The sequence below is a fragment of the Varanus komodoensis genome, unplaced genomic scaffold, assembly GCF_004798865.1.
Source record: "Varanus komodoensis strain SLA01 unplaced genomic scaffold, ASM479886v1 scaffold79, whole genome shotgun sequence".
NCBI lineage: Eukaryota > Metazoa > Chordata > Lepidosauria > Squamata > Varanidae > Varanus > Varanus komodoensis.
This window is the reverse complement of record NW_025336467.1, coordinates 1,129,537-1,146,400: the sequence shown is the minus strand read 5'-3', so window position 1 is coordinate 1,146,400 and position 16,864 is coordinate 1,129,537. Positions and strand designations below refer to the sequence as shown.

General features: G+C 49.1%; 1 protein-coding gene across 1 annotated transcript in view; it reads right to left on the bottom strand.

Moving 5' to 3' along the window:
- LOC123035370 (phospholipid-transporting ATPase ABCA1-like) overlaps window positions 1-16,864 on the bottom strand; it is a 55,051-nt gene that overhangs the window by 846 nt on the left and 37,341 nt on the right. The window contains exons 31-38 of the mRNA XM_044453448.1: window positions 15,436-15,556; window positions 14,932-14,994; window positions 14,023-14,129; window positions 13,492-13,633; window positions 7,887-8,021; window positions 7,692-7,795; window positions 3,075-3,167; window positions 3-246 (exon numbers count right to left, since the gene is read on the bottom strand). Of these exons, the coding sequence (XP_044309383.1) occupies window positions 3-246; window positions 3,075-3,167; window positions 7,692-7,795; window positions 7,887-8,021; window positions 13,492-13,633; window positions 14,023-14,129; window positions 14,932-14,994; window positions 15,436-15,556 (1,009 nt within the window). The remainder of the gene's footprint in view (window positions 1-2; window positions 247-3,074; window positions 3,168-7,691; window positions 7,796-7,886; window positions 8,022-13,491; window positions 13,634-14,022; window positions 14,130-14,931; window positions 14,995-15,435; window positions 15,557-16,864) is intronic.

The window sequence follows — 16,864 nt, the reverse complement described above, 5'->3', positions numbered from 1 at the left end:
ACCTGATCGAGGGTTGTTTGGGACACAGAGTAGTCTTCAATTTGGTACTCGCTCTGATGCGCTGAGAGGATACCAAAGATCTTGGCCAGGGAAACGTTGCAAGAGGGAAGCTGGTACTGCAGAGTGCTGTGATGTTTCTCCTTAAGGACAATGCTCGGGAAGGAGTCCTGGATGAACTTCTCCACCGGGTCCAGGTCTTGGTTGCTCCCAGAGACACGAAGGATGATGGTGTACCCGTCTCCAAACCTAGAGTCAGTCAGATGAAATGGGTTAAAATCTGGCAGCAAGTAGCTTTGCCAGGGCTCAGCACCCAGTCTATTTCCCAGGGCCCCCAATGTGCATCGGTGCCGATTTCAGGATTCTTTTCTCACCATAAATACCATGCAGGAGACAATTTTTAAGGAGGTTTTGCATGTAGGGAGGGAAGAGTTAATTTCCCGCCCTCCCACATGCTGCTACACCCACCCAAGAATTTTTTCCTGCAAGGCAATAAACTTAGGAAAAACTGCCACTCATTTGGGACCATTTAGGGCTGGGTGCATGTGAACCAAACCATTTCATGGAATCACAGAATCATAGAATGGTGCAGTTGGAAGGGGCCATGAAGGCCATCCAGTCCAACCCCTGCTCTTGCAGGGCACCAGTTCACACCATCCCACTCTGCCAGTTTCTTTTTGAATGTCTCTAGTGTGGAAGAGCCCCCCACCTCCCTCTCCAGGCAGCTGTTCCACTGCCATATTGCTCTGACCGTGAGGAAGCTTTTCCTCGTGTCCAGCCCAAATCAGCGGTATCACAAGTTGAATTGATTATTCTGTGTCCTACACTCTGGCATCAGCAAGAAGAGAGCTTGACCTTCCTCTTTGTGATAGTCTTTGAGATATCATGTCCCCTTCTCTTCTCAAGGCTGAACAAGGCAGTTCCCTCAGCCTCTCCTCACAGGGCAGTGTTTCCAAACCCTGGATCATTTTTGTTGCCCTCTCTGACCCTGTTCTCATTTACCTGCATCTTCCTTAAATCTTGGTGCCCAGAACTGGACACAATATTCCAGGTGAGGTCTGACTAATGAGGAGCATAGAGGAGCTACTACTTCCCGTGATTTGGAAGTAATATTTCCATTAATGCATCCCAAAATAGCATTTGCCCTTTTGGCAGCTGCATCACATTGTTGGCTCATGTTTAGCCTGTTGTCCACAATGACTCCGAGATCTTTTTCTTTGTCAGTTCTGTTGAGCCTCATGTTCCCCATCATGTATTGATGCCTTTGGTTTCTTTTTCCTAGGTGGAGGACTTGGCACTTGTTCTCACTGAATCTCATTCTGTTGCCTTCAGCCCAGTGTTCAAGTTTGTCAAGATCGCCCTGAATTTTCATGTCCACAGTGTTCCTTTGTCCATTTGGGAGGATACCCAGTTGAAAAATGAGATTAAATTAGTCTGACAGGATATCTTTTTGATAAATCCATGCTGACGTCTATTAATCCTTCAAGATGCTTGCAGATGGATTTTTAAAGAATTTGCTACAGAATTTTTCCAGGAACTGATATCAGACTGACTAGTCTATAGTTCCCAGGTTTGTCCTTTCTCCCCATTTTTGTTTTGTTTTTGTTTTTTGGTCCTCCATTTTATTTTGCTGCGGGGAAGAGGAGACAAGGTCACTGCAGGTGTAGCTGAGACACAAAGGGCCGGCAGGGAGAAACGCAGAAGAGGGAAGTCAGAAGGGGCCATGAAGGCCATCAAGTCCAACCCCCAGCTGTTGCAGAACACCAAGTCACACCATCCCACTGAGATGGCTATCCAGTATATTCCCAGTTGCAATGTATGGCTGTGAAAGCTGGACCATAAGGAAAGCTGAGCAGAGAAGAACTGAGGCCCTTGAATTGTGGTGCTGGAGGAGACTCCTGAGAGTCCCTTGGACCGCGAGGCGATCAAACCGGTCAGTCCTAGAGGAGATCAACCCTGACTGCTCTTTAGAAGGCCAGATCCTGAAGATGAAACTCAAATGCTTTGGCCACCTAATGAGAAGGAAGGACTCCCTGCAGAAGACCCTGATGCTGGGAACAATGGAAGGAAAAAGAAGGAGGGGACGGCAGAGGATGAGGTGGCTGGATGGAGACACCGGGGCAGTTGGTGCGAGCTTGAGTGGACTCCGGGGATGGTGGAGGACAGGAGGGCCTGGAGGAATGTTGTTGATGGGGTTGCGATGAGTCAGATGCGACTTGACTTCGCAACTAACAACAACAACAGTGTGGAGAGCCCAGCACCTCTCCAGGCAGCTGGCTCCACTGCCATATTGCTCTGACAATGAGGAAGTTTTTTCCTCATTTGTTTGGTCTGAGCAGTTTTGAAGAAGAAATGAAAGGGCAGGCCCTTGCTGCCTGTGCAATTTTTAAAAATCCGAGTCATTATTTCTAGGTTCAGATCTATAAATTAGCATATACTGATTTTATGCAGAATTTTGTCTTGTGAGCTAGGCAGCAAGTCTTTGCTCTTGGGAAGAAAGAAGATGGAAAGACAGGCAGATCAGTGCAAGTAGTCCTGACCTTTCCAACAGTAAGTCTCCAGACGCCTCCAAAAAGACCCCAAATGGGATATCAAGGAAGACACCTGCTTCAATTTGAGAGCCAGTGTGGCGTAGTGGTTAAGAGCTGGGACTGGGACTCAGGCGATCTGGGTTCTAGTCCCCGCTCAGCCATGGAGCCACCTGGGTGCCTTTGGGCCAGTCACAGACTCTCAGCCCAGCCTACCTCACAGGGTTGTTGTTGTGGGGATGAGATGGGAGAATGATGTAAGCTGCCTTGAGCCCTTTGTAGGAATAAGGCAGGCTATAAATCACTATATATATATATATATATATATATAACAAATAAAATAAAATAAATTCCTTTCTGGTTCTATATATATATAGAAATAAAATATAAATATAAATAATATATATATATATATAGAAATACAATAAATTCCTTTCTGGTTCTACCACACAGCCTTTTCTGGCAGAGGGTTCCATGAGTCAGCAACGCATTATCCACGCAAGAGATCCAACCTTTCACCAACAGCCTGCCCCAGCCTGCTGAAATTACTTGTTTTTCAAATGTTGCACACTCCCAAGGCAGCAGAAGCGTCCGTTCACCATGATGGCCATCCTGGTACACAGCGCCTCACATTCTTCCATGCTGGCAGGAGAGAAAAAGGGAAAGAAAGCTCAGCCCCTCTCATTCTTCTCAAGCCCTGAATCCTCTACCAGGTGCTTCTCTAGAAAGGGACTGTGGGGAATTAATTGGCACAGGTAGAATTTCTGCCTGAATTTTGCTGCACATCGTAGGCATGAGGGCAACAAGCCTGAACTTCTGCATGTACAGCCCAAGGTTGAACCAGAAGCGCAAGGGGTTTTGCTGCTGATCTGCTGATTCTCCTCAGATATTTTCCAAAAGGTCCCAGGAGAAAACTTTCCCAATAAAACGAATGTTATCTCCCTTTCTTTCTCTCTCCAAACCCGCTGGCCTGGAGCGGAACCAACCGTCCAAAACACGATTAGAGCTTCAGGCTAGCAAGAGCTGGTCAAAGCCGTGAGTTACGGCCAGTCACTCCTCGCCAAGTTTCATTACTACTTCATTCTCCTTCATTTTCAAAATAAACTCCGGAACTAGAATATGTCCAGCCTACCACATTTTATCTGTATCTTTCTTTCCTGGCTACCTTATGATTGCAGGAAAAAACACTGCAAAACAATATTTTGTTATATGTTTTATCATGTGATGTTGTTTTATTGGTATTTTGTACCTTGGGACTATTTTAATCACAGACAATGAATTGAATAATAAATAAAATCGGCAGCAATCCTGATGTAAGCTTACACAGAATTGCTGCAAATTCTTTTCTGTGTATTGTGTTATCCACACTCAGGCAGTACTTGTGCATGTGAATCAAATCAAAACAGACAGAAAAGAATATATCCTTGCAGTGTTTTCATCAATGCACACATGCACATCGTTTATGCAGAGAAGGGGAAGAAAGCAATGGTAAATTATGCATGCATAGCTTTTCTACTGAACATGTGGAAATGATGGAATCAGTGCATTAAGAAGCAATAGCAGGAACGGCAAAACTCAGGGAGAAATAAAGAACTCAGAAAAAAAGAATGTGTAAGAATCATCCTGTGAATCAGGGCAGAAGTTCGTTATCAAGTCTATGCTGTGGTGGTGAAGAAGAAATTCTTCTCCAACTTCTATCAAACTTGGGACTTTTTTTATTATTGGCCAGAGAAACAGGACTTGGCATAGATTTAAATACGTTTTTTAAGTTATCACAAATGGAAAAAGACGGGTGTGGGGCTGACCCAGTGGGCTCGATGTTTTTGATGTTGGATGCTGTTTGTAGCTTTCTTTTTGTTTTTTTAGGATAATCTCAAATAAAATTTATAAAAAAAAATTCTTCTCCACTTCCATTGCCTCCTCACAGTGCCGTCCAGCGGAGCTCTTTCGGGTGGTGCAGGGGCTGGTACATCCTGGCCCTAAGAAAGATCCTGTACCACCATCGATGGCCCACTGTGATGACTTTGCCCAGCACTTCAAGGAGAAAATCGCTCAGATTCATCACGAGCTGGACTCCACAATTGATTCACATCCCTTAGGGGAGACACCAATGACCCCGTCTGGTCAGGTATTCATGGATGAATTTCAGTTAATGCGGCCTGATGATGTGGACAAGGTGCTTGGACAAGTACGTGCACCCACCTGCTTACTCGACCCTTGCCCTTCGTGGCTGCTGACCAAAGCCAAACACGGGATAGGGATCTGGATCCTGGAGGTTGTCAACGCCTCTCTGAGGGGCGGCCGGGTGCCCGCTCCTTTAAAGGAGGCGGTAATCAGGCCTGTCCTAAAGAAGGAGTCGCTGGATCCAGAGATGGCCAGCAATTATAGACCGGTGGCCAACATCCCGTTTTTGGGCAAGGTGCTGGAGCGGATGGTGGCGGAACAACTCCAAGCACTCTTGGATGAAACTGATTATCTGGACCCTTTTCAGTCCGGCTTCAGACCCGGGTACGGTACTGAATCTGCCTTGGTCGCCCTGTACGATGACCTGTGCAGGGAGAAGGACAGGGGGAGTGCGTCCCTGTTGGTTCTTCTGGACCTCTCAGCAGCTTTCGATACCATCGTCCATGGAATCCTTCTGGATAGGCCGGCGGGACTGGGGGTTGGAGGCACCGCGTTGCAGTGGTTCCGCTCCTATCTCAACGGCCGTTTCCAGAAGGTGGTGCTGGGGGACTGTGGCTCTGCACCATGGCAGCTATGCCATGGAGTACCGCAGGGGTCCATTTTGTCCCCGTTGCTATTTAACATCTACATGAAACCACTGGGAGAGGTCATCAGGAGGTGTGGGCTGTGGAATCATCAGTACCCTGATGATACCCAGCTCTACCTCTCATTTTCCACCAATCCAGGTGAGGCAGTGGCTGTGCTGGACCGGTGCCTGGCCGAGGTAATGGGCTGGATGAGGGCCAATAAACTGAAGCTCAGTCCAGACAAGTCGGAAGTCCTGTTGGTGGGTGGATCGAGCTCCTGGGTAGGTGACCTGGACCTTGTCCTGAATGGGTTGCACTCCCTCCAAAAGACAGGGTCTGCAGCTTGAGAGTGCTCCTTGACCCGGAGCTGACTTTGGAAGCTCAAGTGTCGGCGATGGCAAGGAGCGCTTTCCTCCAGCTTCAGTTAATCCATCAGCTGCGTCCCTACCTGGAAGACGACTGCCTAGCGACAGTGACACATGCATTGCTTGCTTCCCGGTTGGACTTCTGTACCACGCTCTACATGGGGCTGCCCTTGAAGACAGTCCAGATACTTCAGATGGTGCAAAACAGAGCAGCCAGATTGCTGACGGGGACTGGGAGTTACTCTCACATAACCCCAGTCCTCTACCAGCTTCACTGGCTCCCCATCGAAGACTGGGCTCAATTCAAGGTGCTGGTCATTACCTATAAAGCCCTAAATGGCTTGGGACCTGGTTACCTAAAGGAGCACCTGCGTCCATACTTGCCCTCCCGCCCTCTAAGATCAGCGGCAGAGGCCCTCCTCTGGGAGCCCTCCGTGAAAGATATTGGGAGAGTGAATACCCGGAGGAGGGCCTTCTCTGTGGAGGCGCCCCACCTATGGAATGCACTCCCCAGAGAGGTCTGCCTGGCGCCGTCATTATATGTTTTTCGGCGCCAGGTTAAGATCTTTTTATTCCAGCGGTATTTTAATAAGTTTTAATATTGTTTTTTCTATGTTTTTAATTGCAGCCAGTGTAGGTCAGGGATTTTATTCATACTGTTATATTGTAAGCCATCCTGAGGCCTTTCTGCGATAAAATAAAATAAATATATAAATAAAGTATGTGATAGAAGAAACAAATATAGCAGAGGTCAAAACAACAGAGCAATGGAAAAATCCTAGCACTCTGCTTTGGACAGGTGTGTGAGGGGGTGTCACACGGAGGTGGGCAGAGACCTGTTCTCCCCTGCGGAGGAAGGCACCAACAGAGCCAAGCTCAGGGAACCCAGGTTCAGTCTGGATGCCAGGAAGCGCTTCCTGACAGTCAGGACCCCAGGGGTGTGGAATGGGCTTCCCCGGGAGGGGGTTGAGGCCCCATTGGTGAGGGTGTTCAAGGATAGGCTGGACATGCACATGGTGGGCATGTCGTGAGCAGATCTGGCTGGAGCCAGGATCAGACTAGATGGCCCGGGAGAACCCCCTTTTCTGACTCGCTCTGTTTCTATCTTTTTATGTCCTTTTTAAAGCAGTACAGTGGTACCTCGGCTCACGGACTCTTCAGTTCATGACCAAATCAGGTCACAAACAGAAATTTCATTTAAAAAATTCCTCGGATCGTAAGCTCCGCATTGGGTGCTGATCACGATCGCACCCATCTCCCCACAAGCACGCCCACGATCGTGCCCAACTTCCCATTGATTAAGAAAAATAGTTACAGATCGGGGTAACCTGATTTACATTGAACCTTATGGGGAAATTTGACTTGCCTCACAACCAATTTGGGCCACGACCAGAGTCCTGGAACGGATTAAGTTCGTGAGCCGAGGTACCACTAAATGTCTCTAGATTATCACCTCCTTCCCTTAATTCTTTTAATTCAATATCACTTCATATTAGTCCTTTACTTCGGGCTATAATACCTGCAACTAATTGAATTGCCTCTTCTTCTTCTTCTACTGTTCTGCATGTCCCCCAAACCTAGTTCTCTGAGCTTATATAATTCAACTTGTGCTGCTCAGGCATTTTAATGTATGAAAATGTCACATGGAGATGTCACACGGAGGTGGACAGAGACCTGTTTTCCCTTGCAGAGGAAGGCAGGACGCGCTCCAACGGAGCAAAGCTCAGGGAACCCAGGTTCAATTTGGATGCCAGGAAGTACTTCTTGAGAGTCAGGACCCCGAGGGTGTGGAATGGGCTTCCACAGAAGGTTGTGGCTGAGGCCCCATCGGTGCGGGTGTTCAAGGACAGGCTGGACATGCACATGGTGGGCATGTCGTGAGTGGAGCCGGCTGGAGCCGGGGGTCAGACTAGCTGGCCCGGGAGACCCCTTCTGACTCGCTCTGCTTCTATATTCAGAACTCCGAAATTCAAGGCGTGGCAATGGGAATTTTTAGGTGCCTCCCTCCAGAGACCTGGAAAAGCTTCCCTTCAAAGCATGTTTCCTCTTACCTGTGGGAAGTCAGCACCACGGACCTGCCGTCCTTGATCACACAGAGAATGCAGTTCCACAGGAACCGCTTTGCCCGAGGATCCATCCCCGTGGTCGGCTCGTCCTGGGTGCAAAGAGGCCGTAAGATTAAGCAAGAAGCTGTAGGGCTGCCCCACCAAGAGAACAGTCCGGAAGTGGTTCCTCCGTTAACGCACCAGGAAGATCACAGGTGGGGCTCCAATGAGCGCGATGGCTGTGGACAACTTTCGTTTGTTGCCTCCGCTGTACCGGCCAGCCGGCCTGTCCGCATACTGCACTAAGCCAAGCGTCGATAACCCCCACTTAACCACCTGTGCGGGAGAAGAGAACAGGGCCTCTACCATGCACTGAGACAACTGCACACCTGAGCATGCTGGCTGACCACATCTTGGCTTCCAGTCGTGCTGCCTTTTCCACAAAAGAAAATTTAAGTATCTGTATTATTAAATGTGTATCCCAACTAGACTCTCAAGGCAGAATACAAGAATACTTAAAATTAAACATATATACCAGTAACATATATACTGATTGTAAGCTTTCCTGAGAGGCCAAGCATAAGGGACAGCCTATAAAAGTTTTAAATAAATAAATAACAAGAATATGCATAATACAAAATAGGCCAATAATATAAACAAAAAATAAACATCCTTTACCACAATATACACAGTATACAGCTGAGAGTTTGATGGTAACATAGAAACTGAGTGTGTCAGAAGAGGCATCCCAGGCCATCTAGTCTGACCTCGGCTCCAGCAGACTCTGTTCATGACATGCCCACCATGTGCATGTCCAGCCTATCCTTGAACACCCGCACCGATGGGGCCTCAACAACCTCCCGTGGAAGCCCATTCCACGCCCTCGGGGTCCTAACTGTCAGGAAATGCTTCCTGAAGTCCAAATGGAACCTGGGTTCCCTGAGCTTTGCTCCATTGGAGTGCATCCTGCCTTCCTCTGCAGGGGAGAACAGGTATCTGCCCACCTCTGTGTGACACCCCCTCACACACCTGCATGTCACCAACAGATCCCCTCTGAGTCTCCTCTTCTCCAGGCTGAAGAGGCCCAGTTCCCTCAGTCTCGCCTCATACGGCTTCCCCTGCAAACCGGCCACCAACCTTGTGGCCCTGCGCTGCACTGACTCCAACCTGGCTATATCCTTCCTGTAATGAGGGGCCCAAAACTGAACACAATACTCCAGTTGTGGGCGCACCAGAGTCGTACAGAGTGGTAGTAACGCCTCTCTCAATCTAGAAGCCACACTTCTGACTATGCAACCAAGGGTGGCGTTCGCCCTCCTGACCACCGCATCACACGGCTGGCTCATGTTCAGCCTGCAGTCAACCAGCACCCCGAGGTCCCTTTCACAAGTGCTGCTCTCCAGCCACTTGTCCCCTAACCTGTACTTATGGCACCCATTCCCATGCCCCAAGTGCAAGAACTCGCACTTATCCACACTGAACGCCATCCTGTTGTCTCCTGCCCACTTGCATAGTCTGTCCAGATCCTTTTGGATCAGGGGTACCTGCTCCTCAGTTGTGGCCACTGCCCCAGTTTTAGTGTCGTCTACGAATTTGATCAGAGACTGTTCACCCCTCCTCCATGTCATTTATGAAAAGATTAAACAGGATCGGCTCCAGGACACAGCCCTGGGGGACCCCGCCTGTCACTGGCCACCATCCCGACGATTCCCCACTAATGGTTACCCTCTGCTTTCGGTCAGTCAACCATGCCCTAATCCACCAGACGGTGCTTTGGTTTATCCCACAACTCCTCAGTTTCTCCACCAGGATATCATGGGGCACTTTGTCAAAGGCCTTGCTGAAATCCAGGTAAACCACATCCACTGCATCCCCTCCATCCAGCCACCTCGAAACCTTCTCGTAGAATTCCACAAGGTTTGTCTGGCAGGACCTGTTTTTGCGGAAGCCGTGTTGTGTGGTTGTCAGCCTGCCTTCCCTGTCTAGCATCACTAGATCTCTCTCTATTATGAGCCTTTCCATTGTTTTTCCTACAATGGCTAACCGGTCTAACCAGTCTATAATTCCCCATGTCCCTTCTACTACCCTTTCTGAAAATTGGGACCACTGACACCACCCTCCAGTCCTCTGGAACTTCACCAATTCTCCATGAGGCCTCAAACATGGAGGCCAGCGGGCGTGAGAGAGCCCCTGCCAATTCTCAAAGTAAAGTGGTACCTAGGCTCATGAACTTAATTCGTTCCAGGACTCTGGTCGTGACCCAAATTGGTCATGAGCCAAGTTAAATTTCCCCATAAGGTTCAATGTAGATAAGGTTAATCCATTCTGTTTTAATTTTAAAAAGTGAAGCAAAGTGGCAAAGAACAACAAAGATCACGGCCATCTCCCCACAACCCCCAGCACAACCACAATCGCACCCGTCATCCCTGCAAGCACCTGTCATCTGGCACGCTGGGGGGGCGGGGGGGGGAGACAGGTGCAAATGCGGGCACGTTCGGTGGGGGGAGAAATGGGCACGATCAAGGGCGTGCTGGGGGGGAGAGATGGGTGCGAATGCGGCTGCTCTCAGGTGGGTATTTTATACCTTGGGACAATGAATTGAATAAGTAATAAATAAAATCAGCAGCAATCCTGATGTAAGCTTACATAGGATTACTGCAAATTCTTTTCTGTGTTTTGTGTTACCAACACCCAGGCAGTACTTGTGCATGTGAATCAAATCAAAACGGACAGAAGAGAATATCATGCTGAGGGGGAGATGGCCGAGATTGCAGTTGCGCTTGTGCAGGAAAGACAGGCGAGCTCTTGGCCATCTCCCCACCCCTGCCCCCAGCATGATCGCACCCATCTCCCCACTTGGGGGGGCAGAGATGGCCACGATCACGGTCACCACCCAATGCGAAGTTTGTGACCTGAGTCTAAATTTTTATGAAATTTTTGTTCGTGATCCGATTTGGTCATGAACTGAGGTGTTCATGAGCTAAGGTACCACTGTACTCTCGGGTGTAACCCGTCAGGGCCTGGTGCCTTTATAATGTCCAATGCCCTGAGGAGCCCCTCAACCTCTAGTGGGGTGACTAATCCGTGCCCCTAAGTCCCCAGCCTCATCTAATCTCCTATGCGGATCTCCCCCATCCTGCTTTGGGAGAACATAGAGGCAATAGTCATTTAGCCTCTGTGCCTGTTTCCTCGCATCAGTCACTAGATCTCCTTCCTCCTTATTTAGTGGTCCCACCACTTGTCTCCCCTTCCTCTTCCTATTTACATGCTGAAAGAAACCCTTTTTGTTGCTCTTGATACTCTTGGCAAGTCTCAGCTCATCATCAGCCTTAGCCTTGCGAAGAATCCTTCTGCAACGGGCCTCCTCCTCCTGGTATACCCTTTTGTCTATTTCCCCCAGTACCCATTTCCTATGGAGGTTCCTCTTGCGTCTAATTCCTCTAACCACCTCCTTTCGCATCCATGGCAGCACTCTCCTCCGCCTCCCCACCTTACTGACTAGAGGTATCGTCAAGGCTTGTGCCTCCAAAACCTCCCTTTTGAGTGCCATCCACCCCTCCTCAACTCGCTTGCCTTCCAGTAACCTGTCCCAGGAGACTTTCCCCAGTCTGGCCTTCAGTTGGCCAAAGCCGGCCCTCTTGAAGTCCCAGCTTCTAGTGCTCGACCTGCTGCACGTCCCCAGTCCCCTGATCTCAGGGCAAAGGATGGAGTGATCACTCGCATCCAGAGCTCCCCTAATCTGTACTTCATCTATCAGCTCTTCCCTGTTGGGCAAGACCAAGTCAAGGATGTTTCCCCCCCTCGTCGCCTCTCGGACCCTCTGTGTGAAAAACCCTCCCTCTATAGCTTCTGGGAAGTGACGTGACCTGGCTGTCACCACCGAGTGAGTCTCCCAACTAATATCCGGGAGACTGTAATCCCCCATAATTACTGTGTCCCTTCCCCGAGATATTCTTAGATACAGTATATCACAGAAGTGAGTACACCCCTCACATTTTGTAAATATTTTATTATATCTTTTCATGTGACAACCCTGAAGAAATGACACTTTGCTACAGTGTAAAGTAGTGAGTATACAGCTTGCATAACAGAGTAAATTTGCTGTCCCCTCAAAATAACTCAACACACAGCCATCAGTGTCTAAACCGCTGGCAACAAAAGTGAGTACACCCCTAAGTGAAACTGTCCAAATTGGGCCCAAAGCGTCAATATTTTGTGTGGCCACCATTATTTTCCAGCGCTGCCTTAACCCTCTTGGGCATGGAGTTCCCCAGAGCATCACAAGTTGCCACTGGAGTCCTCTTCCACTCCTCCATGAGGACATCACGGAGCTGGTGGATGATAGAGACCTTGCGCTCCTCCACCCTCCATTTCAGGATGCCCCACAGATGCTCGATAGGGATTAGGTCTGGAGACATGCTTGGCCAGTCCATCACTTTTACCCTCAGCTTCTTTAGCATGCAGTGGTTGTCTTGGAGGCGTGTTTGGGGTCATTATCATGTTGGAATACTGCCCTGCAACCCAGTCTCCGAAGGGAGGGGATCATGCTCTGCTTCAGTATGTCACAGTACATGTTGGCATTCATGGTTCCCTCAATGAACTGTAGCTCCCCAGTGCCGGCAGCACTCATGCAGCCCCAGACCATGACACTCCCACCGCCATGCTTGACTGTAGGAAAGACACACTTGTCTTCGTACTCCTCACCGGGTTGTCGCCACACATGCTTGACACCTTCTGAACCAAGTAAGTTTATCTTGGTCTCATCAGACCACAGGACATGGTTCCACTAATCCATGTCCTTAGTCTGCTTGTCTTCAGCAAACTGTTTGCGGGCTTTCTTGTGCATCATCTTTAGAAGAGGCTTCCTTTTGGGACGACAGCCCTGCAGACCAATTTGATGCAGTGTGCAGCGTATGGTCTGAGCACTGACAGGCTGCCCACCACCCCTTCAACCTCTGCCGCAATGCTGGCATCACTCATTCGTCTATTTCCCAAAGCCAACCTCTGGATATGACGCTGAGCATGTGCCCTCAACTTCTTCGGTCAACCATGGCGAGGCCTGTTCTGAGTGGAACCTGTCCTGTTAAACCGCTGTATGGTCTTGGCCACCGTGCTGCAGCTCAGTTTCAGGGTCTTGGCAATCTTCTGATAGCCTAGGCCATCTTTATGTAGAGCAACAATTCTTTTTTTCAGATCCTCAGAGAGTTCTTTGCCATGAGGTGCCATGCTGAACTTCCAGTGACCAGTACAAGAGAGAGAGAGCGATATCACCAAATTTAACACACCTGCTCCCCATTCACACCTGAGACCCTGTAACATTAACGAGTCACATGACACCGGGGAGGGAAAATGGCTAATAATGCCCAATTTGGACAGTTTCACTTAGGGGTGTACTCACTTTTGTTGCCAGCAGTTTAGACATTAATGGCTGTGTGTTGAGTTATTTTGAGGGGACAGCAAATTTACACAGTTACCCAAGCTGTGTACTCACTACTTTACACTGTAGCAAAGTGTCATTTCTTCATTGTTGTCACATGAAAAGATATAATAAACTATTTACAAAATGTGAGGGGTGTACTCACTTCTGTGATATACTGTAACATAAGAAGTTAGAATCATATAGGTTAAAATTCTAAAATTCTAAAACTCAATAAAATTAAAGTCATCACAGTTTATAGGAAATAAGGTCAGTTGTTAAAATGTCTGGAGAACACTATTGTTTTGGCCTGGCACTGAAAAGATTGTCAAGGATGTGCCAGGTGTGCTGCTTCCGGGAGGGTATTCTGTAAGAAAATGCATTGCTTACCGCAGGTATCTCACTCTCGGGGATTCCACGCACGCGGGAATAGAAGGAGAGGTGTTCACGGCCCGTCAGCAAGTTGTTGATGGCATCGAACTGGGGACAGTAGCCCATATTTTGGTGGACAGCTTGGAGATCGCTGAGCACACTGTGTGTAGATGAGGAGGAGAGAGAAGCAGCGGTTTGAAGAGATCCACATGCAAAAATGAGCAAAGAGTCACTTCATTGGGAGGGAAATTAAAAGGAGGGAAATTTTGCTCTTTCAGATCTCTGGGCAGCAGTGCAGAATAAATGGAGGGAGAGCACAACTTGGGAAATGCATGCATGACTGAAGGAAGCTTGCTGATGAACAAGGAGCAAGGATAACAGGCTAGGAACTCCTGCGATGGCCCACCTACCTCCATGCAGCCTACTCTGACCGGCAGTGCCTCTAAAGGTCTCCATCAACTAGAAGACCCCAGGAAGCAAACCAATGCAAGCGATGGACCCTCTCCGTAGCTTCAATGCTGTCCTGCCAAAAAAACTCGCAGCACTAACCTGTAGCCTTTCAGAGAGGCACTTCCCAAAGTTATCTCCGTGTCTCCCGTCAGCATTTTGAAGGTCGATGTCTTCCCAGCACCATTCACACCCAGGAGGCCGAAACACTGTGAATGGGGAATTAAAAAGCTCAGTTTATTTATTGATTTGTTTATTTGGAGTTTTTGTATGCCGTCCCATTCCCATGAGCCACGGGACGGCTTCCAACAGAATAAATAAACAAGCATATAAATAATACATATTAAAATCAAGATTCACTCTGGCTGTAAAAATTAAAACCAATAAATAATATTAACAGTTATTAAAATATTGTTTAAATAAAAAGGTCTTGGCCTGGCGCCGAAAAACAAATAACGACGGCGCCAGGCGGACCTCTCCGGGGAGCACGTTCCATAAGTTGCGCCACAGATCTTACAAAAATGGATTGGCGGATGGATATTCCATTAAGAGAGCCACTCAATGGAATCGCCATGCACAGGAGCAGTCTACCCCTGTTTATGAGATGGGGCATGGGCAGGCCATTGTCTTCTGGGCCCTGCATCTCTGGCGCTTCCCCACTGCAGCTTCCAGGGAATGTTTGGCGCCAGCCTGTGGCAGCCCCCAGTCAGGAACTATTGAGGGTTGCTGTGTGCTAAACTGTCATCTTAATCCCAAGTTAAGCGTTTCTTTCCCTTCCACGCATCTGAGGGGATCGTTAATGGATAGGCTGAGTGGTTTATGCCCATCAAAGTATTTTATAGTTGTTTCTTGCGGTGGCTGCATGTCCGGGGAAAATCGTTTTGCATTCTGGATGCTCAGCCTCCTTGGATGGTTTGTTTCCAAAAAGGATCCAAGGCGTGTGGATCTTTGGGAACCAAAGACGGGGGTTGCATGGCCCTTTGTCCTGAGCCCGATGGCAGCTCACCATACCTCTCCTGCAGGGATTCCCAGGCACAGGCGATCCACGGCTGGCTTCTTTGTCTTCCGGTAGACCTAAGGGTCGGCAGAGCAAGCAAAGCCGGTTTGTGGGCGGTAAAGGCATCTCTCCAAACAAGCCTCTACAGTTTCCACAGCCCATGCGGCTTAAGGACTCCCGGAAGGTCTGTGCACAGTGCTGGGGCAAAGATGGTGGGGGGACCGCAACCCAAGGCTGAGGGGGCCCTGCTGAAGGTGTGTTGCAAGAATTGTGCTCCCAGACCAGCTCGACCGAGACGCACACCCGACACGGGGATGAAGCTGCTGTCCTGCCTCGCAGGGCTGTGGGAAAGGGCCCCAAGGCCTGGCCTGGGACACCAGCAGCCGACACCAGCAGTGGACGCCTTGGGACAAGTGCCGGTGCAGCTGCGGGCGGTGGGCAAGGGGTGCGCCCCGGGCTCCTCTCACTCCCAGCTGGCTGCCCACCCTGCTTCACGTGCCCCTCCCCAGACACTTCACCTTGGTCAGATCCTTCAGCACGAGGATGTCCTTCTTGGGCACATCACTGGTCACCCGGACCCGTTCTTGGGCAACATCCTCATCTTCCTCCCCCAGAGGGGGAAGTTGGTCAGCAAAAGGCCTGGGAGGAAAAGAAAATTTGTTCAAGGATAGGCTGGACATGCACATGGAGGGCACGTCATGAGCGGAGCCGGATGGAGCCGGGGAAAAGACTAGATGGCCCGGAAAGTCCCTTCTGACTCGCTCTGTTCCTATGTTTCTGTTTCTCCAAAATCCAGAGCTGCACAAACTGCAGCTTGTTGCAAAAGAAGCTTCGATTTGAAGCATTCTGGGCCTAGAATAGAACTCTGAGTCTTGCACAAAAATTTCACTAGCCCAGAGACCTTCCACAATGGGAAGGTATAGAAATTTTACATATATGAGACAGAGTCAGAGACAGAGAGAGACAGATAGCCTGGACATGCACATGGTGGGCATGTCATGAGCAGAGCCGGCTGGAGCAGGGGGTCAGACTAGATGGCCCGGGAGACCCCTTCTGACTCGCTCTGTTTCTATGTTTCTATGATCTCCAGGCCGGACCAGCAAAAGGAGCTCTCAGGACTGGGAGAAGGTCCATCTCATGGAGCTCATCCGAGCCAAAGAGCTGGGGGCCCAATCCCACTCCCCTGTGCTCCCAAGATGTCATTCCCCTTCCGAGCCTTCCAACTTTCTCCCCAGCCTCTGCTCTTTCAGTGGTTTCCCATCTTGGGCACTTTCCTCCCTATTCTAAAAGGCAGATACTTCAGGATTCCAGCCCTGCTCCTTTGCCTTCCCGCAAGAGCATCTCCAAACTCAAGTTGAAACCTCTACGAGGTTTACAAGTGATTGCCACGATCCGTACTGCAAACATCTTGAGAGCAGGACGTACGGAAAGAAAGATTCCATCCATTTTGATCTCTGCCACATGTTTTCAAGCACCTTTGTTCCATCACAAACAAGGTCCTTCTTCATCCCTCATGAAATACTTTAAAGCAACAGTTTTAATAGTTATTGCAAAAATAAAAAGGGGCGGCATTAAAAATAATCCACCTATAGCAATATTAATTGGTTCTTTTCCCCAAGGCTATCATAGGATTTGAAAAAGATTAGCTGATTAAGCCTATGCGATCGAGTTGACCGCTCAGCTGTCCTTGCACAGAAATAGACGTCATTGCTGTACTTTGTTTCCAGAGAGAGGAGCAGGCCTAGGAAGAGAGCTTCAGTTGAGAAATTAAATAAACGGGAGGGAGGGAAGGCAGGCAGGCAGGCAGGCAGGAAGGTAGGAAGGGAGGATGGGGGGAAGGAAGGAAGGGAGGGAGGGAATAAAGAAAGGAAGGAAGGAAGGGAGGACGGGAGGAAGGGAAGGAAGGGAAGCAAGGATGGGATGGGATGGGATGGGATGGGATGGGAT